At 39.9% G+C, this 27,368-nt stretch overlaps 2 protein-coding genes across 3 annotated transcripts; one reads left to right on the top strand and one right to left on the bottom strand.

Annotated features, from left to right (window-relative positions):
• Positions 1-690: 690 nt before the first annotated feature.
• Positions 691-16,934, top strand: LOC100889076 (uncharacterized protein DDB_G0283697). 2 transcript variants are annotated; one of them, XM_030994074.1, is made up of 4 exons: positions 691-1,023; positions 4,189-4,489; positions 13,680-14,089; positions 15,209-15,993. In XM_030994074.1, the coding sequence occupies exons 2-4, from the start codon at positions 4,399-4,401 to the stop codon at positions 15,500-15,502; spliced, it is 795 nt and encodes a 264-aa protein (XP_030849934.1). In that variant the 5' UTR covers positions 691-1,023; positions 4,189-4,398; the 3' UTR covers positions 15,503-15,993. The 2 variants fall into 2 exon arrangements, with proteins under 2 accessions (XP_030849934.1, XP_030849935.1); XM_030994075.1 differs by lacking the exons at positions 691-1,023; positions 4,189-4,489 and adding an exon at positions 10,447-11,476 and having other exon boundaries at positions 15,209-16,934.
• A 1,672-nt stretch (positions 16,935-18,606) lies between these two features.
• LOC575388 lies at positions 18,607-27,085 on the bottom strand. Its single transcript, XM_775792.5, has 7 exons — positions 26,909-27,085; positions 23,642-23,768; positions 22,500-22,880; positions 21,951-22,109; positions 21,428-21,571; positions 20,512-20,679; positions 18,607-19,426 (listed from the first exon to the last, which is right to left on the bottom strand). The coding sequence occupies exons 2-7, from the start codon at positions 23,760-23,762 to the stop codon at positions 19,296-19,298; spliced, it is 1,104 nt and encodes a 367-aa protein (XP_780885.2). The 5' UTR covers positions 23,763-23,768; positions 26,909-27,085; the 3' UTR covers positions 18,607-19,295.
• Positions 27,086-27,368: the final 283 nt, after the last annotated feature.

Below are 27,368 nucleotides of genomic sequence, written 5' to 3'. Positions count from 1 at the left end.
GAAAAGCTCGGCCTTGTAGTTCTTCTGCCCCTGAGCTATTTCGACCAAAACGTAATGAAACGAATGTAGGCCTACATTGATTTCCAGAATAGTCAGTGATAGACTGTCGTTATAATTTAGCCTATACTCATTTTTGTTTACCCCTTTTGATATAGCAATATTCAGCAATGTGACAGGCTTGATTTCGTTATTGCTTATTTACTGGCTTTTTGTTAGTTATCCGCCTAGCTAGAGCTCGATCCTCTCTCCCCTCGCTCTTTCTCTCTCTTTGTCACTCTCTCGCTCTCTGTCTGATTTGTTCATGAGAGCAAATTATTATCTGCTGGGGAAACAGCCATAGTTGCATGTTCGAGAGGTGACAAAAGAAACTTAAACCTCAGGCTGATTTTTGTCATATCTTAGTCAACCAATAATAATAGAAACATGGCGTAATTAGTGAGACAATAAAATTTGTTAATTGTCTGTAAACAGAGTTAGTTGACTCATTTCGATAAATATAATCAATTATGTTATACATTTTTCACATCATTACCGAGTCTCAAAAGGGTGTAGCTCATAAATGAATGGCGAATCGCCGGGAAACAAGGCGTATCACTTTGGGCCGAAATGTCTAAAACAAGTAAATTGGATTTGCGCTGAGTCAATACCTTGTATCTCGCCCCAATAGCTCTATTGTAGGTCCATGATTCAATGGACCCAGAGCAAATCTCGGCAGCCTCGAATCGCCTGTAAGACCATTAGCAAGCAGGTCCTATTCAGCATAGGCCAAACAACCGAGGTCGATTGATTGGAAGTGAAGTTATCTCAAGAACATTGCTTGTACGCGTAAGAGATATACATACCTGGAAACATGGATTTAACTCACTGGATATAACTGCAACTGCTACAGAATCATGGCTAATTAATTTTGACTTTTAATTTGGAAACTATTTCATCCCATATCGTCATGATATACAGGGCTTATATGAATTTGAATACAGACTAAGTCCATCGTCTATCGCTTTGGTTTATGCTGTTTTATTGGTAAGTTTTCTCATCTTCAATTAAATTGCATGATTTAATTGCTTTGGCATACGAAAATGTTTTATTGTAATCATACCTTGGTAGACGGAGATTAAAGTTCAATAACGAATTATTTACGCTATTTACTCTGCAATCACGAAGATGAATATGTGTTCTATATATACGACAGGCTCTGCATATATAATATAAGCTATCATTGCATTTTGAAGATCATTGACAATTGACGTTCATTCAGGGAGTCAGATTAATCTCTTCGAGATTTTTAATGATTTTGTAGGAAAAGAGTGTCAACATTTCTAATCAATGTTAATTGTATAGAGTCACGAAATGCAAACTCATGTTTGCTTGATGGAATCTATAGCTATCCAAACGTACGTCTATAGTCTCGGATAGGCCGATTTATACAATTATTTGTTCTTTCTCCATTCGTGTATATGCATGTTAATGATGTTGATATATAATATGTACGCCTTTAAATTGAGAAATTTGTCAAGTGTCATTAACATTGACTGAAATATCTTAAAGACATGGCAGCACTATAGAAACATTTTATTGACAGTGTAACTTCCTAGTCCTTTAGGTCCTATTTAAGTGGTAGGCTCATCATTTCATTTAAAAAGTGACAAGAGAAATGTCGGTTTTTAAAAAAAAGCGCTACATAAGTAAGAAAAGTCATATACATGTAGTATGAATTGAAAACAACAGCATTTAGATCAAGAGAATGTACAACAACAAAAAAGGAGAAAAAAGAAAACATGAGAAACAGAAACAGATAGCCAATTTTCAGCCGCACTTGCATTGCGCCGATAGGAGTACGACCGGTTGTAAACTTCGACAACGAAAAAAGCTGCTACCGTCGACAACCAAATTTGCAAAAATTTATAGTGGGCGAGCCGTAATTACCCATCGGTGTAAACGCCCAGCAGACCAAAATGATCCGGAGACGCAAGCGCTTACAGTATTATTACCCGCAATAAATCCCATGGTTTAGATGGTCAAATATAATCCTGTACAACAATAACATTAATGAATGACCCAAATTAAGTCCCCCTCATAATAATTGAGCATCTACCTGCTCATCCCTTCGTAATGCCCACTCTCTCTCTCTTTCTCTCTCTCTCTCTCTCTCTGTCAAACACGTCCAAAAAACATTTCGAAAAACGAATAACAGAACCAGCAATCGTCAACTGATAATTCATCATCAAAAACATTATCCCCCACTGAGATTTTAAAGAGAATAGATGCCCTTTGCGGTTTCCATATTTCAAATAAATAATAACGACTTTCCAGCCGACAATACATGTCTCTGTAATATTTCCATTACGATGGTTTTGAAAGGATGTTTTGGTCGGTATATATATTTACGATAATATTACAAAGAGGCTTTTGAAAGTACGATAACTTGCTGAGGCTATGTCATATTTTATCTTCATTGTATTTGTATTTCCTTCAAGTTTGTTTGCTTCACCCAGGCTGGCCTCGTAAATGTTTCACAAACTGTTCTTGAATGCTGGAAGTTCAGACAGACAGAAATACAAAGTAACAAGACTACACAACCGGATCGTCTGTCTCTTTCTCTCTCTCTCTCTCTCTCTTTCTCTTTTTCTCTCTTTCTCTTTCTCTCTACTTCCCTTTCTTCCTTCCTCATTTCTTTCATTTCCCACCATTTCCAACCACCTGTTGCCACGCCACTGCCAATGGCATAATAGTGCAAAGATAAAGGCCCCAATTCACAAAGGACTTGTGTAGACAAACCTAGGTTTAAGTGCATCTTGACGCGTTTCAGGCCAAGGTTTGTCTGAACCTTGGTCTGAAACGCATCGAAACGCGTCATAATGACGCACAGAAACCTAGGTTTGGCGACAAACCTCCTTTGAGGATCATGGCCAATTAGTCCCGAGAATAATATTGTGACACGTGACAGGTGATGGTTTCTCCAAACCTTCCTGATTCCATTTTGTGTCACGTGATAATTGCAAAGTCAAATAATAAAGCTGTATTCTGTATTATCACGGGTGTACTACCACTTAGTAGTACCTTTCAGTGTTTGTTGATATCCATACGGATAACCTGCATGCATGTGTGAGGCAGAAGACTGAATCAATATTTGAAGTACCAGATAATAAACTGTCGAGACTTTGGGGAATTACTAATGGACCACTACTATACTACTAAGTCCATGATTGTATTGGCATGATTGAGACGTTATGATATAATTTGGCCCAGTGGTAGAGCAGTGGTCTCAAAACCGGGAGGTTCCGAGTTCGAAGCCAAGTCAATGCGCCGGTGCCCTTTGGTAAAGCATTAATCCTCATTACCAAGTACCTTGCAGATGACTCAAAGCCGTCGGGGGGGGGGGGGGGGGGGGGGGGGGGGGGTAGTGAGCACATTTTTTTTTTGGCCCTCAAAAATTTGAAAATTTGCACCCCCCCCCCCCCCTTGAGCGCCAGGTGGGGGGGGGGGGCCATCCCCCCAAAAAGCTAAAAATCACATGTTTTTACATGTATGGATCCGCCACTGTCAGGACCTGCGGCAGGTTCAAGGTTTTTAGACCACATTTACTATAATTTCAGTTTATCTTATACAGGGGTGAAGGATAGCTCTGGAAGACTAAAAAATAGCTCTGGTATTATAATAATAAATACCTCAATATCACTCTGATAAAATCACACTTTTACCACACCTAATCCTAAAAGAGTCCTCCACTCAATATAGCTAATTGGATCCGCCGATGTATCAGTTCACTTCTTTGATGACTAATGAAACAAAATCTATTACATGTACAAACATTATATTTTACAAACATATAAAAAAAATACCATGGTAACCATGGTTCTTTGCCCAAATTACCATTCGAACCATGGTACCATCCATTGATTGATACCATGGTTACCATGATTCGAATGGTGGATGGCATTGTTTGATACCATGGTTACCATGGTTCGAATGGTGGATGGTAATTTGGACAAAGAACCATGGTTACCATGGTAATTTTTTTTATAAGAGTATTAATTATAAAATCCAATCCGAAAATAAAAAAATCAGTTATTTACTTCTTTTAAAAACATAGACTTTGATCATAATGCAGAGCTAGCTGATCGTTTTTACGTGCATATAATTTATATTAATGCATGGTCTCATTGATTCTAATGATTTTTCTGACAGGTTGAGGACTGATCGTCACAACAATGACGAATTCGGACAAGATGCGATTCCAATCACCAAGCAGGTCTGTATCGAACCATAGTCCTTCATCAGCTCGCCAGGACCAGGTACGATCCTGCACGAAGAGCAGGGCCTCTGGCCCAAGACCTCTGGGCACCCCAGCCAGTGACATCTCGATGTACTACGACCGCAGGATGGCTGCGGCACATAATGGTCGTTCCCCGGGACACAGGAAGGGACGGATGGGACTGTGTGCTTCGGCCGATATGGAGAGAAGGCGAAATGGTCATCAAAATAAAGGGTATGTATTTCAAAACTTTAATATTTATGGATTATTCATAACAAGTAAAACAAAAGCAAAGCAAATAAAAAAATATATAACCCCCCCCCCCCAAAAAAAAAAAACGGCCATGGCTAAAATCACGACTCCAATTTCGACCAATCAGATGAATAGATTTATTCAACATACTAAAGAGAGGTACACTGTCGCTCATAACGGTGGAATATTTTTTTTTATCCCAATTTATGGAATTATTTTAAAAAATAATTTAAAAATACTAGATCTAGATAATAGTACGCGTTCTCAAATTTTATTGAATAATAATTTGCCAATGTGTGTTTTGCGTGACTGCTAAAGCATGTATATGCTACTATGCTTATCAACTAGGGGACCTATGCCCTTAAGTCATAAATGACAGTAATGAGGATTAATGCCCCACAAAAGGGCACTTATATAACACATCGACACGGTGTTGATCCTGGGGCCTCACAGTTACGAGGCCATTGCTTTTTCAGTGAACCATGACTGTACGCAGCGGGGGCTAGGGTAGGGGGCAGTTTCCATAAATAAAAAAACACACAGAAAATGCAATAAATTTTCAATAATTTATTGCATTCTACCCTGGTCCCCAACATAAACAAATCTTCTGTGTGCCCATGCCTTGAGCCATAATGCTTGGCCGTCCAGAGGATTTTTTTTTTTTTGGGGGGGGGGGGGGGGCCGGGGTAAAATGCAATAAATTATTGAAAATCATGCATTTTCTGTGTTTTTTTTAATTTATGGAAACTGCCCCCTACCCTAGCCCCCGATGCGTACAGTCATGGTTCAGTGACAAAGCAATGGCCTCGTAAATGTGAGGCCCCAGGATCAACACCGTGTCGATGTGCTATATTAGTGCCCTTTTGTGGGTATTAATCCTCATTACTGTCATTTATGACTTAAGGGCATAGGTCCCCTAGTTGATAAGCATAGTAGCATATACATGCTTTAGCAGTCACGCAAAACACACATTGGCAAATTATTATTCAATAAAATCTGAGAATGTATACTATTATCTAGATCTAGTATTTTTAAATTATTTTTAAAATAATTCCATAAATTGGGATTTAAAAAAAATATTCCACCTTTATGAGCGACAGTGTATATAAGGTCTGTTATTTAATATGCGTCTAAACGGATCTAAACATTAAAACGCAAGAACTGTAATTATACTTGATGATTTGCAATTTACTGCAAAGACAATTTGTATAATTATCACCAAACCCTTACTTGGTGGCAATTATAAGTGTAGACCAGAGGCGGATCTAGGGGGGGGGGGGGGTTCCCTCCTGTGCCCCCCCCCCAAAAAAAAAAAACAGATAAAACCTTTTTTAAATAAAAAAAGAAGACGGGAGCAAGGGGGTGGGTGTTGATTCGGCGCTTAATATTTTCTCACGAATTTGGAAGAAGAAACAATTGATAGTGCTCCTTTCTTTCAGGCCGTCCATTTGGGGGCACATACCCCTGCCTCCTATAGCTACGCTACTGATCAGCTGATAGCATGCGGGTGAGCCGGCGTCAGTCCCTCTTAAATAGATAACATTTCTCTTGAAGATAAAAGTTGTTTTGCTAGCACACTGTCTTGTTTATAAACATCTTGACATGATAATGCAAGCTCCATGATAGCACAGACAATCAGAGGCGTACAGACGGGGGGGGGGGGGGGGGGGGCATATGCCGCAATTTTTTGAGAAGTATAAAGAAAGAAAAAATACCATGTTTTTTCATGTATTTAGTGGTCTCAATCTTCAAAGGGGCACAAAAATAGATTCGGGACATATTTTTGTCTATTTACGTAAGGTAAGCCGGGTTTATTCTTTAAAGAGGGAGAGTGGGAGCAAATATCCCCTGGTTGTGACATTTTCTATAAAATATTTTGTGTGTAAATCCATAATAAACCTATTTGGAAAACTTCAAAATTTTGTTGTTACCGATCGCTGTTCGTTTTCTGTTGGCCTATCCGATATACTCCATGTCAGCAAAATTGAAAATCTGCCGACGCACCTTTACCTGTTTACCCAAATTTTGAAATATGACGCAGTTTAATAAAGCTGGAGAATTCTAGCGTTATAATTATGTCGGCAGATTCGCTGTGACCCTCCCTCGTTACTTCAAGATAGTCTTACAACGCCCCTGTCTGTAAATAAAACTAAATTAGTTATCCTGTGCAAAGTCCGCTCGATACATGAAGTATAATATGACGTTCATGATTAGTTTACAGCTGAATTTCTTTTGTAGCCTTGACTACTATCTACATTTGAAGTTGTCATTTTATGGATTTGTATCTTTGTACAGTCATCGGTAAATATAAGGAACAACGTATTTTATGGTGGAATGTGTGAACTGTTGGCTTACACTTTGTTATTGTAAGAGCCCATGTGCCCTGAAAAGGTTTCTTTCCGTTTCGTCTACAACCAGTTCGTCCAATAACCAATTTTGATGATGATTATTATCTATAATTTAATGATTATACCGTATGGATTGGACAGTAGACGCAATGGGCATTATACAAGCTGGGAATTAGACCAACTGGTTATTAGACTGAATGAACTATATACCGGATGGGTAGTAGACTAACTGGAGATTAGACCTTATGGAAATTAGATCAATTGACTATTAGCCTAAATGGCCATTAGACCAAATGATTATTAGACCATGTGGATAGTAGACGGGCTGGGTGTAGACCATATGGGAACAGACTAATTGGGTAATAGACGAACTGGTTGTGGACCAAACGGCAATTCACCTCCTCAAAATAGAATATATTAACACGATCTTAAACATGTAGAAGTCAACGATTGTATCGTTGTCGCGCAGCACCTAATTTTTGCGAACATTCAGCTTCTGACGATTGAACATGATTGTGGTTCGAACGTCATTTTCTTTTCACGCAATATAACATGATACAAATTATATTGAGAATTTAAATCATTGTTCTTTAATCATACGTTGATTAATGGTTTGGAATTCACTGTATTATGGTAAGCCTTCTACATATCGTGAAAATGAAAAATAAATCTAAGTTGACTGTCAATGTTTGGTTGCCTAATTTGTACAATTTAAGGGAATTGAGATCGCATGGTAATCCCATCAACTTGCAGGCCTTAAAAGCAATCCTCAAACATTGCGTTTGCCTGCCAAAGCTTAATTAAACTGTTATAAATTGTTACAGATTTTAGAGCTTTTCCCGCACATCCGCATCATACCCGTCTAATATACTTTTAAAATCAATTAATCAAAGTGCCCCTCCCTTAGGCCGCCCCTTCCCAATCAGTTGCATTTTGCAAAGATAGTACTTGTCATGCTTCCTTTTTAAAACATTTGCTATCATTGGTTATCCGAGAAACCCTTCAACTCAAAGACAGGGGACAAAAGTTGCTTTATTAGAAAACCAACGGATAAGGATAACAAGATTTTATTCACGTTCTGTTCAACCGATACTTAGCAACAGGAGAGGAATAACGAATGATAACAGTCCACAGCATAATACGGAGAGTTGGTCCTTGTGTATGAACTAAATCTACGTGCTTCTCTGTTTTCAACATTTTTCGTTCGGTGTTTGAGGGATGTTAACCGAAATTTCGTCGCTTTTCATATACAATTTGCATATAAAAAGATCAACAGCGTGAAATATCCGTACATCGAGAAAGTAAAGGTCGTTTTCTGAAATGTGCTGGATTAAACTGTACATCAAGTGATAATCTAATTATCAAATTACGATTGGATAAACGGACGCAACGCAGAAAATAAGGTAAAACATCTTTAATACATGTGTATCTGACTGATTAGTTTCAGGTGGATGAATTATGGAAGTCAGAATTTGATAATGTATGACTTTCAACCAATCAGGGAGAAGTATGTAGGACTTGCGTTTTGAGTCCTGGTCAACTACTACATCGATATGACTATTGATCGCCAAACATTGTCTTTGTGGTTAGTTGGGATGTTTGATTGGATTGTGGTTACGTTTTGTTGGATGGTCAAATATTCTTGACTTGGTTACCTACTGTAAGTCGTGTCAATGAACTGGTATTTGGTAGTTTATTTTGAATTCGCTTGATTGTTTATGCTTGAGTTACCTTGTATCCCTCACCATTTTCGTCCTCTCCATCCCCTCTCTTTCTCTCCCCTCTCTTTCTCTCCCCTTTCTCCCCCTCCCCCCTTCCTCTCCCCCACCCCACACACACTCTATTACACTCTCTTTTTATATAATATATTGGTTGTCATGTTCTTAAGTGTACATAATCGGGGGTGGGGGAATGGTTCATTTGTAAATTCATTATCCTTTTGATGCCCATTTTTTTTTTTTTAATAGAAATACATTTCAGTGCATGCACATTAACTTTTGATACTTTATTTCCTGAAGAGATGATACCAAGAAGCCTCTTTTTATAGCCCAACCATCTCTCTCTATCTCCCTTTCAACTCCTTGTTTCTTTCTACTGTCGGCTGGAAATGACACACCTCCGCTCCCCTTCTCCCCCTCTCCCCCATCCCATCTCCCCTCTCTCTATCTGCACCTTCATCTCTGCTGTAATAAAGTGACATCTTTTTTCTCTTTTCTCTCCCCTCTATCTCCCCTCTCCCTCTTTCTGCATCCTTCCTATCGTCCCCTTCTCCCTCTATCACCCCCTTCTCTCTCTGTACCCCTAAGTCAACTGGAGAATCTACCAGAGGGTGTAAGACCACACCCTTCTTACCCCCTCCTAGATGACCCAATCCTTGGTCCGTCGTTTCCGGACAACTAATGTCTTGTTTACCACCTCTATCCATCGATCGTCTATTGTTCCTACAAACATGATAATCAATAAGATGAAAGGACCCGTCCTGCCAAGCGAATCGCCTGACACATTACATCCATCGATCTCCGCGATTCTTTAGAAATTAGCATGTTTTTCCTAGATCAGGACTGAGGAAACGGGCCTTTCCTTCATACGTATAAAATAATTCTAAATTCTCAAGTTTAATAATGACAATCTATAATTGAATGATATGATCTTATGCCACTGCAGTGGTTTGACTGACACATTGTAGGCATACTCGTCGATTTATGTCGCTCCTTGGAAATTAGAAGCAGGTATCCCAAGCAAGTATAATTTAGAAGGCTTGCCTTTAAGCGTGCATCTGGACGTGATTTTAAATCGTGGATATTAGATCCATGTTTCCAGCAAACATGTCTACATTCAGCTACATCGCATTGTAAAACTTCAATTCGCCAATAGTTCGTATCACTGTATTTGTAGTGTTATGATGAACACATTTATCAATCTTGTTTTCCAGTAGAGCATATAACCGTGGGACTCGCTATATTCCAGCTCCTATTTACGAAGAAACAGTATTTTAAAATTAAATCAAATTTACTCCTGGCGATTCTGTTTTTCTCAGCGATTATAATGTAAGAGAGAACCTTCAAGGAGCGCTCCTTTGTCATCCCTTTCACTTATATTCAATGAGAACATGTCTTCCTCAAAGAGGTGAAGTGTTGTTACACAATTGTTACACAAAGGAAACTCCCCAAAGCCGGAGGCAATCTCTTTAAAGGCATCGTTTAACAATGTTGAATCTGAGATGCACGGCCTTACGTGTTGTCAGTGTCTGTGATATGGTGTAATCATGGAGATAAGAAGAAGCCCTAAACAAAAAAAATGATCATGAAGTGCCTCAAAAAAGTATTTAAAAAAAATCATTAAGTGGCCAGTTTTACCATACTCATTTTCCCCAATTGACTGTAGTGTTATAAAAAGCTTTAGAAAAACGAAAAATGAAATTTCGATTTCCAATCATAAATATCTTGATAATCAGACAGGCGATCGGCTTGTAAAAGTCATGAGATTCCTGACTGACGTAATATTGAAGGTTTATAATTATGATTGCAGCATGAGCTAAATCCAGCATTTTGCTTCAGGATCTGAGGCAATGTTACCGAGTCACTTTAAGTCTATACCTAACAACTGAATTAACAGACCGCCTAAAAACCGGTACGATCATAGTTATCGGACACAACTTAATCAATATTGATTGCACCGGCTCTGAACACAGACAGTCGAGGGGTGATTCTTTTTTTGTTTACGCCCGAGACAGCACTTAACATCACTGCTGTGTCACAGATACATCTTCAAAACGGTTTGTAGCACGCGTGGCAACGTTGCGCTGCTCTTCTTGTAGAAGATATCTCTTGAACTTTCCATCGGATTGCATCAACTTGTTGGATGCTTCTTTGAAGTAAGGATTTTGCTTGATTCCTTGAGCTCTTGGTGAATTCTTTTTTAAAATTGAAGGAAATCTTCGTTTGTTCACGGGTAGAAGAATCTGTTTGTTTCAGGCATCGAGGATGGAGGCTGTTACGCTTCGGCGAATTTCCTTGACTTCGGGAACCCCTGTCGAGTCTGTATTCCCACTTGTCTATAGCTCTGATGGATTTTAGATATGAAGCATCTGTAAGAATTTACAAGCGTTTGCTACGTAGATGGAGTCAACAAGATTCTTCTGAAAGAAATGACCTTGTCGTCATCATTTAGAAGAAAAAAAAATAGACGTACATAAACATTGCCAGAATTTGCTTATTTATGTGGTTTGTCGACCTTCGTGGATGTCTGCTGTCACGAGAAGTTTAACCAGCATGACAACGAAACGTCCATGGTGTCCCAGAAAACAACATGCTTCAGCCTTCAGATAGCTATAAAATGACTCCAATCTTGAATAGAGGCCTATACAGATTCAGTCAGATGTAAGCATGAAGATGACTCCCTTCGTGAATCTCAACTTTACACTCTTCTCGAGACTTTAAAACTACCAAGGAACTATACATATACTACCCAATATACCTATATTGGCATTGTGATTGTAAAATGTCGTGTGGATGTACAATTCTTGCGTCAGCGGTGGGATTTGTACCTAACATGGTATTTGACCTCGGTCTGACATATTTTCAAAGCGTTGGATTATGAGAGACATTACCATGACTACGCAGTAAGTCGAAACGAACCTTTTACAAAACTGTTTTATGTTTAGATCAGTTTATGTTACCCGAATTTGGTATATAACTTTCGTTGGCAAAATGACACTATACATGTACTGTAGTATGAAAATCTCCATAACGTTATGTGAAGCAAATTGTTAGTCTGGTCTACCGTAATACATTGTTGTATAACTAGATACATTGATATTATGTAGGCCTTTACATATTCATAAGCATCAGATAATTAGAGACAACCTTATTATGTTCTATAAAACATTATTATGCACATCCATGTAGAAATCGAGACTCAAGAAAATTATGCAAATTCGCGTAATTCTCAAGGTTCTAAAGAACAGGTGCCTTTAACATTTTTTTCTTTTCCTCATCGGAGGTCATTATTTGCATAATTTTGATACGTATTTACATTGATTACTCAATGATTGAGTGAAAAAATAATATTGGCTAAAAACTATATAATATTCAACAATTCTTCCAGCTTAGTTTTATTTTCTTTGCTAACACATTCATACTTTAGACACAATCTTAGCAACGACTTGAATTTATAAAAAAGCATGTTGGTAGATAACAGTACTTAACAATCTTTTTAACGTAACATTTTAAATTGTACATTGCGCATAATTCAAAAAAAATTCAGGAGAGTATATTTCTTGTTTCCTATGTCATTACCCGACAACAATCTTTTGGTGTATTTGTATTTCTACTTGGAATAGGTTAAATATAAAATTTAAATGACAAATTACATATTAAATTATCAAATAATATATTATTTTCCAAAACATAATAACATCAAATGCCTTTATCATGTTCATAATTGGATGCGGCGTATTTGAAGATGCAGATGGGTCTGGGATCAAATTGTCCGACTATCGCCCGAATTCCCCCATAACAAATCCCCGAAATAAGAATGAATTTAGAAAAGACCGACTATACAATTAATTACAAGAATGAGCTAATAGGCAGAACTCACAATACTCGATTGTCCTTGAAATTAAGTTCTGATATATTCCTACAATAAAATATGTTTGGTCGCCATGCGACATCGCAATATTTGTTTTTTTTAATGAAGGAAGAAGCGGACAGTCGTGTTTCGGTAGCTATTTACCTTCTTTACGAAGTAGCATTTATAGTGTGGGTCCATAAATTGAGGGGACACTAAAATGATATGTTTATTTGTATATGCCAAAGTGTATTGAGGATTTTGAGGCTCAACTTAAATCCAACAAGGACTTAGAATATTGTCTAGCTAAAAAGAAAAACAAACTCCCCTTCCATTCTATCTAGTTTATTTACAATGCTGCTTTGTATAATTCTGTAAATACTTCAAATATATTAGTTTGAACATATTTGTGGCTTACACCCAGTAAATAAGATCGATTGATCGATCTGTAATTGAAAAACAAGACAGAAAAAATCTTGGAACCAGCGGGATTTGTTTTCAAATATATTTTTTCTAAAAAAAATTAAAATATATTATTCTGTAATTGTTTCATTTGATTTTTGTTCAGTACTGTTGCCCATAAAGATTAAATATTTGTTTGCCTCTTTTCATGAGGTAATTATAGGAATGTGGTTTGTTTTCGATTCATTAATGTTTATATCTTCTCAGAACTTTATTAACTTAAGAGTCATAAGAATTATAAAGACTGCTCAATCAAGTTCTGAGAAGATTTAAACATTTTTTGTCGGGAATGGCTACGTTTTTCGCGATTATTTCATGAAAAGAGGTAAGAGAGTTGATAGACCACAGTGTATATTAAAACATTTTCGACACAATGTGACTCCTTCGGTGACGTGCATCAGGAAACGGCTCCGAAGACGTAGGGCGTAGATAATTTTAGCGACTCCATTAAAATATATTACTGGGTAAAAAATAAAATGAGGTGAATGCCAGTATCATTGAGGGTGGGGGCACTCTGTGAATCAAATGCAAAATTAACAAGGTCATTGTTTAAGAGGAAAATATGGGGGTGTGGGGCGTAGCGTTCTCTCTTCACGTTCCCATTTCTCTTTTCCATTATCCCTCTTTGGTATGGTTTCCCCCTTTTCATTGTCAGTTATTTCGATTTAGAGGCATGTGCCCCCCTGCCCCCGCAGCTATATGTCACAGTGCATATATGATAAGTTCCTTTATGTCAACTTTATTTCATAAGCATCTTTCTCATCATCGCCTTTGCACTTCTTTTTATTTTACAGAAGCTGGGCCCACAAACGGCGTGGCCTCTCGTGCTACGGACCGCCACTCATTCACCACCCTAGTCTCGCCGCAACTTACCCGACGTCAGGCTCGCTCCGACGTTGCTACCCGCGAGCTCGGCTTGACGAGATCGCACACGGTGGCCGAGCTCCGGACACCGAAGATCAACCTCACAGGGATGACCGGCGAACGACCTCGACCACAGCTCTCGAGAGCATCGACGTGGTGCGCGATGCCGAAGGTCTCCTCTCGCTCGATGTCGCGGTTTTCTTCCATCTCGACGTCGAGCCTCCCAATGATTTCCAATCATACAGACGGGCGAGCTGATGCTCTAGTCAGTGCCTCATGCGATGGGTTGGTTGAGCGTGTCTCGGCTCTACGAAGTTTGGCCAATAACCCCAGATTAAAGGTAAATCTAGAAAGAAAGCTAAAAGATCATAATTATTAAAATGATGAATTTGTTCTAAAGCGTTTCCCTTCGACTAGAGAATAATGCTCTGTGTATGAATATGATAATAGATAGATTGACTGTGCCTATTTCGAGAGCTTGTAATTAAAATACAGAAAGATCGAAATTAACTTTGTTTTTGCCTTTTGCATGCTTCATTACATCACGGTCAAGTCCAACAAACGTTGTTGTCTGGTCGTTAGGTGTCCCATAGAGGTGTCGAGAAAAAAGCTTAACAAACGTGAATATTTCAAATGTTTATTTCCTTGTTATTTTGGTCTGGTCCAAGCTGTCGTTGGGAATATCAACTCAATATGAAAAAAAATCCCCTTAAGACCACTTTGTTGTGTTTAAGCGTCAAGCGAATAACTTACATTATTCATATCCTATATTGTTTGGGCTATTGGCTGTCGAAATAGAAATAGCATGCTTGTAAGTGAACCATTCTCGTTTGGTTCATGTTGGGACGTGGAGAAGTATCTAATAGAAGCGCCCCAAATGACATAGTTATATGTATTGAAATCTACCCTGGGTCCCTTATTATCAATAACAAGTTATACAATAATTGTTATAAGCTACTGAAATCGTTGAATCTGATTGGCTGCAAGCAAATTTGTCATAGAATTCTAACGATCGTTATTGATAACAACCTATCTGAAGCGGGGTCCAGGTCTCGAACATGGGTCACGCCTTTTCAAAGAAAAATTCTCTTAATGTAGAGCACAGGAGACCCACTGGTTTAGGAGTCACATAAGGAGATCACTTCGTTGGTAGATGATTCCACTGCAAACTTGTAATAGTGGAATACGCTCCAAAGTATAGTGGGTAAATTACTACTTTGAGAATGGGTTCTACTCTTTTGGGCCTGGGCTTCGGCCATTCAAACAAATTGATCTCTATTAATATGACTCCAAAAAGTTGGAGTTCCGATACTGTACTTTTAAAGAGTTTACATATCCACTGTTTGGTTCTTGGTCAAGAATGATTGAATAAATTTTTTCTTTGGAAAAAAATACCAAAACATATCCACTGTGCCATCCTGTCTCACATTGACCCTCTTTGATTTCTCTGTACTTCCAGGTAAGCATCGTCAACGGGGCACCTACGATATCACCCCGCAAGAGCACGCTTCCATTTGGACTGGAATCAACCACATCTCAGAGAAGACACCACCGAGACTCCAAGAAAGAAGTCGTCGTTGAGCTTTCGAAACACGGCTACCACTCTCGCAGCAACTCGCCTACCTATCGTCGGCTCATCAACGCGAAGGAGCAACTCGACGTCGCGCTGTGCAAGAAGTTACGCGCTGTCAGACAGCAACTTGACGGGCAGACGGCGCGCGAAAACTCCGCCATGAACGGGGACTCCGGCTGAAAATGGACGAGCGGAGTTCGGAGGAACGGTACAAGGACATGGTCGAGAAGGAATTGGAAAATGACGAAGCCTCGGAAGTTATTGAGAACATGACGATCGCCAACAGCGAGCCGCTTGCCATACTTGAAGCGATAGATTTACGAACTCCACGCCCTCACGTTGATCTCAAATTTGATATTCGTTACGTACAATCGCATATCAACGACTTGGATGTGTTGAATATAAATGTGAGGAGAAGAGAAGAAAATTCAGGAGCGGCGAGATAGAGAGAAGCGCAGACGGCCAGCGCGCGCACCCTCGCATTCTCCGACGCAATTCCGCAGAAGCTGCGAAGCGTGTTCCGTGGAGGGCGCGCATCAAACGGACAAATCGCGCGTTGATTATCTACGCACGAAAAGTCGCGGAGGGTTAAACTCCGCAGACGACAGGAGAAGGATAGCGACGATAGCCATGATAATGATAGTGATAATGATATCGAGCCGCCGCTGATGATGGATGAACCCATCACAACGCAGCCGGACTTTCTACCGTTACCGTCACCGCCACCTTCTACAAAATCGTTCAAAACAATGAAAAAGACCCAGAGTGAAACGTCGAAATCGTCGACATCGTCGAAATCGTCGAAATCGTCGAAATCGTCGAAATCGTCGAAATCGTCAAAATCGACGAAATCAAAGACTTCAAGTATCGCACAATCTGTGGACGTAGCGGAAGAAGCAGCAAAATCTGAAACGGTAGAATCTGAAACCGAAATCAGGTTGCCATCGTTATCGTCGTCATCACCCTATACGGATACCCGATCAGCATCTGTTGCTAGCGATCATGAATCTACTGGAACTAAACCCGAGACGTCTACGTCGACGTCGCCGGCGGAGGAGGATAAACCCAAACTGAGCGACAAGGAAAAGTTTCTGATTATGAGAAAACGGATGAAAGAGAGAGAGGAGGAGAAGTTGGCCAAGAGGGAATCGTTTGTAGATTATTCAATGATTGCGTTTCATGGATCGCGCAAGGAGAGGGCGGGGAGGGGGCAGAAGGGGCTTGGCAAGACCCTCTCCAACAGACTGGAGAGTATGGCGTCCTTCAAATCCAAACCAGAAGACGACGGTAAAACTAAAAGAAAAGGCTTGATGTCAATGTTTAGCGATGATGATGATGATGATGATGACGATGACGACGATGATGATGACGATGAAGAAGATGATGTCGAGTAGAGCTTTCAAATATGAAACATTGGTTAATTTCACTACACTTTGTGAAGTGAAAATATAAGTCGACACAACAAAGGTTTTTTATTTTATTGATGACGATAATGATAATGATGAAGTTTTGCCCTTTGAACGTGAATATCATATATACTACACTTTAGAGATTTACCCAGTCATTTAAAGGGGGTGTAGCATGCAAAATACTGGTTAACGCCATCTGTGACTTCTTTTGTCCCCTGTACCCAGGCGCGGATCTAGGGGTGAGTGGGCCTTGCCCCCCTGCCCCCCCCCCCCCAAAAAAGACGGCCCCTGGCAAAACAAACAAAAAATATTAAAACTTGTGACCAGAAATTTACCCTTTTTTTTTGCTCAAGGGGGGGGGGGGGGGAGGGAGGGGGTGTTGAGTAAAAAAAAAAAAGCGCTCACTATGCCCCCCCCCCCCCCCCCCCCGCACACTGAGCGAAATATCGGCCGGCGCGATTTTCAAATTTTCAGCACACTAAATTTCAAATTGTTTTTAAATTTGGGCCTTCCCCTCTAAGAAATCCTGGATCCGCGCCTGCCTGTAACCCTAATGATGTCTCGAAAAATGTCTTTAATCGTCATTTCTAATTTAGTGAAATGAGTTTGTGGCAACCCCCCCCCCCCCCCTTTTTTTTTTTGTCTGAAGGCTAATACGTCCTAACAGAAATATTGGATGTTGCAATATATGTTTTTGTTATGTATACATTTCACTGCGAGTGACAATCAAAAGCTATGAACTGCTCAAAGAAGTGCTCAGGGGCATGTATTCTGTTCTGACTTCTTTGTAAGCAGTATAATTAAATGCATTTTTACGAAAGATATTCAACTGGTCGAGGTTTTGAATTCTTTGCTCTTTTTAATAATGTCATGATACAAAAAATGTTCGAAATTGGCGTTAGTTCATTCAATATTCATTCAGATATGCTTTTTGCTGTCCTATTCTTTGTATACACAGATGGGGAATGCAAAATCGCCTAGAACATTCTTCCATTATTTTAAGAGTGCGAGAGAAAGAGTCATCGAGAGATAGAGAGAGATAGAGAGAGAGAGAGTGTGTGTGAGAGAGAGGGGGAGATGGAAAAGAGGGAGAGGATGGGTGGTACGCTAAATAAATATTACTTGAAATTCTGATCATGTTTGATTTTGGAATATTTCAGGCCCCCTATCATAAACTCTTTCACATCTCGCATCCGTCTTACCCCTCCAACTTACCCCCTCTCTCGTCCTCATCCTCCCCCCTCTCTTTATCTTCCTCGCCCCCTCCATCTCTCTTTCTCTCTCTCTCTCTCTTCCTCATACCCCCTCCATCTCTCTCTCTTCCTCAACCTCCCTCCGTCCTTTTCTCTCCCTTTCTCTTCCCCTCTCGCTGCTCACCCATGATATTACCATTGGTAGTAGGTCCGTGAAATTACCCACGATATGATTCCTCCTTCATCATTGTCAAAACCAACACAATGTATTAACTATTCAGCACCATTACCTGCCATCTGTTTAACCCCTTCCAAACTACCATGACTACAACTCTCATTCTCTCCCCCCTCTCTCTCTCTCTCTCTCTCTCTCTCTTCCTCAACATATCCCTCCATCCTATTTCTCTCCCTTCCCTTCCCCCTCTCGCCGCTTATCACGATTCCTCCTTCATCATCGTGAAACCATTTCCAAACTTCCATGACTGCAACTCTCATTCTCTCTCCTATGTCACTCGTCCGCTTCTCTCTCTCTCTCTCTCTCTCTCTCTCTCTCTCTCTCTCTCTCGCACTCTATCTTTCCTTCTCTCTCCCTCCCTCAACTTATAGTTTTCCGTAATCAACGCGACTTTCTTTATCCTCATTGAGAAACCAACACAATATTTATCACTGTCCAACACCATTATGCGCTTCAAATTCATCTTTTATTCCTTTACTTAAAAGTTTAAAGAAAATACAAAGTACAAAAAATCAGCAAACTATAACGACCAACATCTTTAACCATGACGTGACAATACATTAAACATGAAATAATTGGAATTGCCTATGTGGTGACAGGCGAATTCGAAAGTAATGATAACCATAAAGAATTATCCCCAAAGCATAACAAATAACATTAAGTGTTCGTTATGATATAGTTATATCAAACAATTAAAAAATAAACGAATCATTTCACATTAGTACGTTTACATTTGCATAACATTCTTCACTATCTTTAATTGCACCTTTCTTTTCGAGTTTTAAAAATCTAAAATCTACCATTGATTGATTTCACTTTTTTTCACTGAATAGACCTTAACATTTTCATTAATTCAAATCACACACATTTTACACTCATTTATGCGAATGAGTTATAAGAAATAAACTGTCGGCTGTAATTTTACCAAAATATAATAACCCGACCACCCACTCCATCCGACCCCAGACCACACCCTCCCTCACCAAAACTCCGCCCACATCATCCTGACCACTCCCAATATTATCTTATCTTGCCCACTATACCCCTGGACCATACCCTACCTGAGCCCAGTCCAACTTGCTATAATCCTTGTTGTATTATTAGGACGGTTTTGCATGTTATATGCCATCTTCATGTTACTCGCAAGTGGCCGACTCCTTGGTGAGACGTTGGCAGACGTGAGGGCCTTTCTGCAGGTCACGGGTTCGAGTCTGCATACCGTCAAGGCACTCGCTGTATTCACCCCATTCACCCAGAGTACATGGAACTGTTGGGATTAAGAGATCGAGTTAAATTGTCATTATGATATTTAACAATTCCCCTTTCCCCCCTGCATTTCACAATCGTCCCCACGAGGTTACATGCAGTGGAATCCGTTACCAGGGCCCCATTTCACAAAACTTGTCATCATTGACAAATGACAATTTTTTGTTATAAGCTAGTGAAATCCTTGCTTCTGATTGGTTATCAGCAGAGTTGTCACTGATTTTTGTCATTTGTCATTCAAAAAAGGCTTTGTGAAACGGTTCCCTCATTTAATACAGTGCATTTCAATGAATAAATCCTACCAGGTATAAGTACACAAGTCCTCTTCAACACATGGGTAGCGGGAGAAAAGATAAAATGTCGTGTCAAAGGCTACGCCGCCGCACACTTCAAATCTCGGCCCAGCGCGCCGGGCCGAGATTTGAAGTGTGCATCATGCTGGATTTAGAGTTAAGCATGAACCAATAATGTACTACGGTTAGGAGAGTCTTGTATTTTCGGGGGTCAATAAAATTTTCCGTCATTTCATTCATACTTGAGATCTAGAGATTCGTTATTATTCGATGTCATGTTCGGTCACACTGTCTTGAAAATGTAGTGAGTTCATTTCCATAACTAAAGTCAACAATATTTCTGTATGTCGGAGAAATGAGTTTAACGGGAAGCGCGCTAACGGGAAAGACCATTCGAAAGGAGAGATGTGCACTATGTACCGGAGGTGTTGATCCTAATATGGATCGGTATACAGGTCCCTCCCCCCGCCCTCAAATAACTGGAGAGTATTAACTTTGTATTAAAATAACCCGAGAAATTAGTTTGCCGCCGCCCCCATCCTTTCTAAAAATCACTGTCACCCCCACTAGTGACTCTACAATGCATCCTGGATGAAAGTACAAGAAAGATTATTAAGAAAAAGAAACAATCAAGGACAGACAGAAAGAATGACTGTATGAATAATTGAAGAAGAAGAACGAGAAGAAGAACGAGGAGGAGAAGAAGAAGGAGAAGAAGGAGAGGAAGGAGGAGAATTGGATGAAGAATAGGAGGAGGAGCATTATCGACATCATCCATGAGACCATCACCCACCTTTTCCTTTCTTGCAAGGCAGTTCATGCGTCCTGACAGCTTCGCATTCAGCTGGGGCGCCCTCTACGACCACAAGCGAGCCAGTCATGGTGATTTGGTTTGTTGTTTCATTACAGGTAGGAGCTTGTTCCCAGTTATATCTGCATCGCATGGGCCTACCTCTATGTTCTACGTTGTGAGAGAAAAAGTGAGTACAAAATAACAACATGGGTGTAAAATAACATTTACAAATCGTATAGCGGCTTTTCAAGTAAATTAGATCTATGCAGGGTCGTCGATCACTAGAGTTTAAATTGTAATAACCCCAAAAAATACAGACAAGTTTACAGACAAGTCTTTTTCCGCCAACGAACCAAAAGTAATTTCTCAGATTGCAAAATTCGTCGACAATGATGAAATCCGTATCAACTCAGATTTGCCGACTGGAGTAAAGAAGAAACCCGAATATCTTAAGATTTGTACATTAGCCCTCATGGTTTGAAAATCATAGATCCCTCGGGCCCTCCACAGGAGAAAAAAAGAACATAAATAAACTACTGTCCCTTTTCTTTCGGTCAAGCAACTTTCATCAACAAAAACAGAAAGAAAAGAAATCGGGTGGGACCGTAAACCTATGACGATTGCGACAATAATGATGGTAGTGGTGGTGGTGGTTTATGATGATGATAATGGTGATGTTGATGAAGATGCTGTTCGTACCTGGTTTAGAGCAACCATCCTCAACAGCCCTAACCTGGGTGATGACGAGGAGCAGACGATAATGCTAACACTGATTATGGTAGTGGAGGTCATGATGATAATGGAGTTAATGTCAATAATATTTGAAGATGGCAATGGTGTTGATGATGATGATGATGATGATGTTTGGGATGTTAATTATGAAAATGATGATTGGTGATGATGACGACTTCCATACCTGGTTTAGAGCACTCATGCTCAATGGTCCTGACCAGTCTGCATTCCTCTGAAACCTGGGCGATGTCGGTGAGGGTGTCCTCTCTGGTCCTAAGGTTTGTCGTCTCGTTGCAAGGTCCAAACTCACCCCGGGTGTAGTTACAATCTGACGCGGTCAAAGGTCAAAGTTTATTAGACATGTACAAGCAGGTGTTTGAGTGATTCTTTCCCCAAAATGGCGACACACAACTGAGGCTATTGAAAGTGCCTACATTTTTGTTAAAGGTCCTTGCAAATGGGGCCATTCCTCTTAACCTAGGTGCGGTTCTAAAAGAATCTTTATTTGGGATGGGATTGGGGCGCTTGTCCATCGGGTCTTTAATATTCATATTTTTTACACATTGTCTTGTTTGTATTTATTTATAAACAAAATTTACTGAAGATTGTTTTTCTACTCGGACTTGAGGCCTTCAAACATCCCCTTCTGCAAACCGCTTTTGGCCCCTACCGTAAAAAAAAACCCCTGGATCCGCCCATATACTCACTTCTGTTTTCATTCCTGATTGACTGCCTATCACATCGGATGGATTCAACGACTACTTCCGGGCACTCTGAGGTAGGGGTTCCCTTGAGGACCTTCGTCCTGTTCATTTGGTTCCGGGTCAGGTCGCATTCGGATAGCGTCGCTCGGGAGTATTTGCATTCTAGGAAGAAAAATGCGAAAGGGAAAAAGATGATGAAGAAAAATGTAATGGAATTTCAGATCGATATATTATTTTTGTTTATGATGACGACGATGTTGATCGGAAGCTCATTCATTTTTGTTGACAAAGAACACAAATGTTTTGCATTTGATTTTTTTTGTATGAAATCTCATTATTTGATAAATTATCGCATCAAATTCTGTTTGCATGCGTATCATGAATATTTATGACTAGCACGTTTAGGTTTCTATTGAGCCAATCAAATGCAGCAGTAGGATGTGTAGGTTAGGTTAAAAAAAGACGCGGCCCGCTGGGAAACACCCCAGCTTCCCCATGCAGTCTACGTCTGGAGATGACAAATTCTCTATCGTGGTATTTCTTTTAGCTCACCTTTAGCTTTTGCTGGTTTATCATTCTTGTTGGGTTTACGGCCCCCTCGTGATGGCTTCTCCGGCCTCCTTCCGTTTCCGGTTCCGCTATTTTCCCGGCCCTTTCCGTTCCCGTCTTTGCCCGGTCGACGCCCTTTACCGGGTCTACCACCGCCTCGAGCTGGAGCTACGGTGGCGACCGCTTCCTCATCATCGACTGCAACCGGTGCTTCATTGTTGACCGCTTCCTTTGCGCACTTGACGCGGCAGTCGACAGTCTTCGTGGCTACTTCACATGGCTCACCACTGCAGTTACCGATCTTTTGCCCCTTACCGCATGATCCCGTGTTCGGCACGCACTCGCTCCAGATCCATTCCATCTGGGCTGCAGACGTGTTGTTGCCTATGCACGGGTGAACAAATTGTGATGATTAGAGAGTTAAATCATTATTGAATTATTGATTATTGATTACTATCAGATGATGAAGCGGATCCTAATCAAAATGATTGGTTGAGAGTGCACACGTGACCAGGAATTTATTTTGCCTAGCACGTAATTTTACTAATGACTGGTCATCAGTAAGTACTTATGACCGGTCATTAGTAAAATCAAGTTATAAAACATCATTTTGCCTGGGCATTAGTAAAATAACCCACACTCCAAACACCCTCGGCTATCGCTTCGGGTATGTTTGACTGTTCCAAAGGTACCTTGCGTGGGTAATTCTTACTAATGCCCACACTGCTGTGTATTATTTGTATACTGTCGATGTTCTGTCAGTCTCGAAAGACGACATTATTTAGTGCCAGTACATTCTGACTAATTTTCATCATAATGTTGATAATTATGGCCAATGCCTATTGCACACGAGGCGTAATGTCGATGGCGTTATTACCTGCATGCGCTTATCAAGCATTATTCTGAGGTCTTACTAATATGTTCAAATTTTATGCGTATACTGGTTAAATTATTAAAGAAAGGTTGTTCTTGACAACCCAAAAGCTTGCCCCCCCCCCCACTTTTACAATCACTACTGACTTTAAATCAATTAGACAGGTGATATTCTGAAGAGGTCCATTCCGAATCCCATCACTTGGGTCATTTCCCGTGCTTCCTTAGACTCATTTAGCCCCAGAATTATCTAATCTCTCAGGTTGGCCTACCTTTTCCTTCTCTCCTTCCGCCCTCCTTGTTCTTTCCTTTGTTTTTTCTTGGCTCAGACCTCGCAGCGGCTAGGCCCAGGACCAGGGCCAACACGACAAGCAGGACCAGGAACCGATTCATCTTGGGCTGCAAAGAAAGAAGAAAATGTTCAGGTTATAGGTGTATTGTCTCCTATTCACTTTTTGGCGGATCGGTGGGGGTGGGGGGCTCTAAATATATTCACACTTTATTGAACATTCGCTTTCAATCTGATATAGGGACGTCCATAGGAAAACGGACAAAACAATAGCTCTGCGTTATAGATTTGTCATTTGAAAGAAGGAGGCATAATTCTATATTTATTTTTTTAAACTCTGGCAAGCAAAAGGACTATATAAGGGGATGCATACGAAAACAACAAGGGGGCTACCCCCCCCCTCTTTGCTACCCCCTATCCCGCACATTTATGCGCGGATAAAGGTATGCCAGGTTGAAATTTTTAAAGGGCGCGTGCCCCTTCTATCCCTTCTCCTAGATATTCAATTACAATTATATGGCTCATGATTCATCCGGCTAGTTTTATCTGATAACAATCCTTATCTCCATTTGTCCAGTTTTGTTTCACTGTAAACAACCTAGCTGCCACGCGTTGTCTGTAAGAAGAGCACCGCTCAAGACTGTTAATTAAAGTCTGAAACATTTGGCGACATAGATGTCGAAGCGAGTTGGTACAAAATGAAAGGGTGCATCCCAGTTCATTATACAGACAGAAGGGGGGGGGGGGGACGCATCCCTATTTGGCTTAAGCTTTTTTTTCAAAGAGATGAATGAAATTATGTGTTTCATCATTTTGTTGGCGAAGGGGTGGGGGCTACACTATAAGTCTTTTACATCCAATTGTGATTGGTGTGACCCTTTTCTCTACAGACAAACCAAAATTAAAGACGCCTAGTGGGGTCTTTGTGAAACTCCCGTCACTAAGTCCTAAAACCGGACTTCAGGATGCTTAAGGCGCATCTTAGCGCTTAGTGAAAAAGACCCTTCCCTTCTACCTAGCAACGAGCGTGAATCGTGTTGGTTTTAGATTACCCTCATTCATTAAAGATTAATGCGTGTGAATTAAATGGTCATGTGGAGTTTGGACTTAATCATTATATATTTTCGAAAGGATGGCATTTCATACAGGGTATACAATACGATCGCAATGATTTCGAATATGAACCTACTGCAATTTGAAATGAATTGAATTGAATTTATTCTGCAACATACATATTCAAATCAAATTACATTTCAGCGATACAACCTACACAAAATATAACACATTTTGGAACGTGTATGCAATATAATAATAAAAGAAATGTTGATCTCAAAACAAAATGTAACTGATAACAAACTACCGAGAATTAGTAATTACGATATCTGCAGATTTCTTGGAATAGCCATGTCAATCACCTTTTGAAATGACGTATTACGTCATCCAAAAAGGATTTCTATAGAATATACGAAAAGGTATTGACAAACAATTAGGGCAGTTATGAATACCGGATTAGGACAATTATAGGCATATCACGGTCTTCTAGGAAAAAACATAAACGGTGTTTATTATGTTTGTCTGTCGACAAGGCAAATATTTGTCGACAATCAGATGAACGCAAACCGTATATTCTCATCTGAATGAACTCTATTGTATATTATATTTCTTTAAATCTAGTTCTAAAAAATAAACACTAATAAACAAAGAAAAGTCAGTAGCCCCCCCCCCCCCCGATAGAAAAAAAAAGAAAAGAAAAAGGTTTAAAACATTAATTCTATCAGTCGGGACATTTCTGTCTGAAAAGTATGGACACAATGTCATTCATGTTAAAACCTTTGCTAACATGTTTACTTCGGCTACGCTTCCTACACCCCCCCCCCCCCAAAAAAAAAGTATGATATTCACGACAATAGTTCTTGTAATGACGAGCTCTCTTTCGTTATAACTTTTGCATTCAATATTGATGAATGTTTCTTTCCTGGGGACCTATAGTGACGAGTTATTCCATTAACCTGGTATTAATGATGAAATAAAATACTCGGAATCCAGTCTGCATATGTTACGTTTTGCTATGACGGGCAAGCCTCAGGCAAGTTTTCAGGTTGTAAAAGCCAACCTTTGTTTAAAAAGTGTGCATAAAATTTGAATAATTATGTTTGTTAAACCGGTCTATTAAAAAGACAGGTACCGGGAAATGCTCTGGTTTCCTCATCACGTATCATTAAAGTAAGGATCCTGGTAAGATTTAAAGCCGACCAAACAATGCTCTTGTGGTATGATCTACCACTATGTTCGGAGATGGCTGTACATTAAACAAAGGCCGGAAGCGGGAATGTAGGCATTGTGACGTCATTCGACCCCAACCAGCAAGGCTAGACACGATATGCGGTTAAACATGATAATAATTATAATCAAATATACGTGAGTTATATAGTTTCGAGGAATTAATTAAAGGAAAATGCAACCCAACAAACTTGTGCTGATTTCCTTACTGAAAATGTCCTAAATTGCAGTCTCCTTGTTATCATTTTCCTATTAAGTCACCATTTTGATTAAACTAGTTTTAAAAGGTTTAAATGCTCGTTGTAAGTGTTCTTATCTCAACTACAGAATCTAAATCGGGAAGAAGATGAATGATTAGATTTCCATAACTAGTATAATTGCCATTTATTCGAAGATCGGGTTCCAGAAGGATCATAGACAGAATAGTCTGCGCTGGGTATAATACCATTTCAAGGTTAAATTTCACGAAAAGGCGTATTGTTAACATGATGATTTTCCTTCAAAATGTAGCAGTTTTATTTTACGATATAGCCCAAATCTATCTTGTTTGAGCTACATCCTTATTATTAGATCTTTACTCCATACATACATGTTCACCCACGTTTTAAAGCCCCCTGTCCTCTCTTGCTCTCTTTCTCTCTCTCTCTCTTTCTATCTATAATATCTCCATTTTTTCCCCTCTCTCTCTCTCTCTCTCTCTCTCTCCCTTCTCATGCTTTCCCTGGGAACCACTGCACCTGCTAATTAATTCGCTTCTATCTCATTACGTAAACCTCTATTTGCATAATCACTAATCACGCGTATTCAAACTAACTGGTGTTAACTAATTAAACTTGTCTGAATATAACCTTTCTCAGTCCGACTGAAAAAAACCGTCATCTTGAAAATGATTGTGATGCTCGCTGTACACGGCGATTGACTTCACGAATTTATACATGTTGCATCAGACACAATAATTTCTCAAACTCACCTCAGTGTTCTGTCGACGGCGCTGAATTTCTCCCAAATGTCTCCTTAAATTGCGATTAAACAATCAAAATGTCGTCAATAGTTGTAGAAATTGATGCTCTGATCTGTCGACTCGTCGCCTCCGGGTGCCGTGAGCTAACTGACTGGTTTGATCGCGTTTCAAGCTAGCTTTGCCTAAATAAAGCTCATACCCTTCACCTCATTATCACGTCGGCGACAAGATGGATGCACCTTGCTAGGGATTGACCAATCAGGGAGCAGGATTGCTGAACTGACCTTGCGCAGGAAGTGTTCCTCTTCGGACGGAATGCAACATTATATAAAATAGGGTACATTTAAGTATCCACCTGTCTTTCGGAGGGACTAATTTATTCATCTGTCTTACATCTTGAATAATAAAATGATCCGATGGAAATAACCATATCCTAATAGGGAGATAAATAATGTTTATAACATCCACG

This window comes from Strongylocentrotus purpuratus, unplaced genomic scaffold (assembly GCF_000002235.5).
Source record: "Strongylocentrotus purpuratus isolate Spur 01 unplaced genomic scaffold, Spur_5.0 spur5_contig_850, whole genome shotgun sequence".
Taxonomy (NCBI): Eukaryota; Metazoa; Echinodermata; class Echinoidea; order Camarodonta; family Strongylocentrotidae; genus Strongylocentrotus; species Strongylocentrotus purpuratus.
This window is presented reverse-complemented; position numbering and strand designations above follow the sequence as displayed.

Coding starts and splice junctions, on each gene's coding strand:
- LOC100889076 (XM_030994074.1), top strand. CDS start 4,399: ATGGTCGTTCCCCGGGACACAGGAAGGGACGGATGGGACTGTGTGCTT. Junction 4,490..13,679: donor AATGGTCATCAAAATAAAGG/GTATGTATTTCA, acceptor TTTATTTTACAG/AAGCTGGGCCCACAAACGGC. Junction 14,090..15,208: donor CCAATAACCCCAGATTAAAG/GTAAATCTAGAA, acceptor CTGTACTTCCAG/GTAAGCATCGTCAACGGGGC.
- LOC575388 (XM_775792.5), bottom strand. CDS start 23,762: ATGAATCGGTTCCTGGTCCTGCTTGTCGTGTTGGCCCTGGTCCTGGGC. Junction 22,881..23,641: donor CGGAAGGAGAGAAGGAAAAG/GTAGGCCAACCT, acceptor ACCCGTGCATAG/GCAACAACACGTCTGCAGCC. Junction 22,110..22,499: donor TAAACCAGCAAAAGCTAAAG/GTGAGCTAAAAG, acceptor TTTTCTTCCTAG/AATGCAAATACTCCCGAGCG.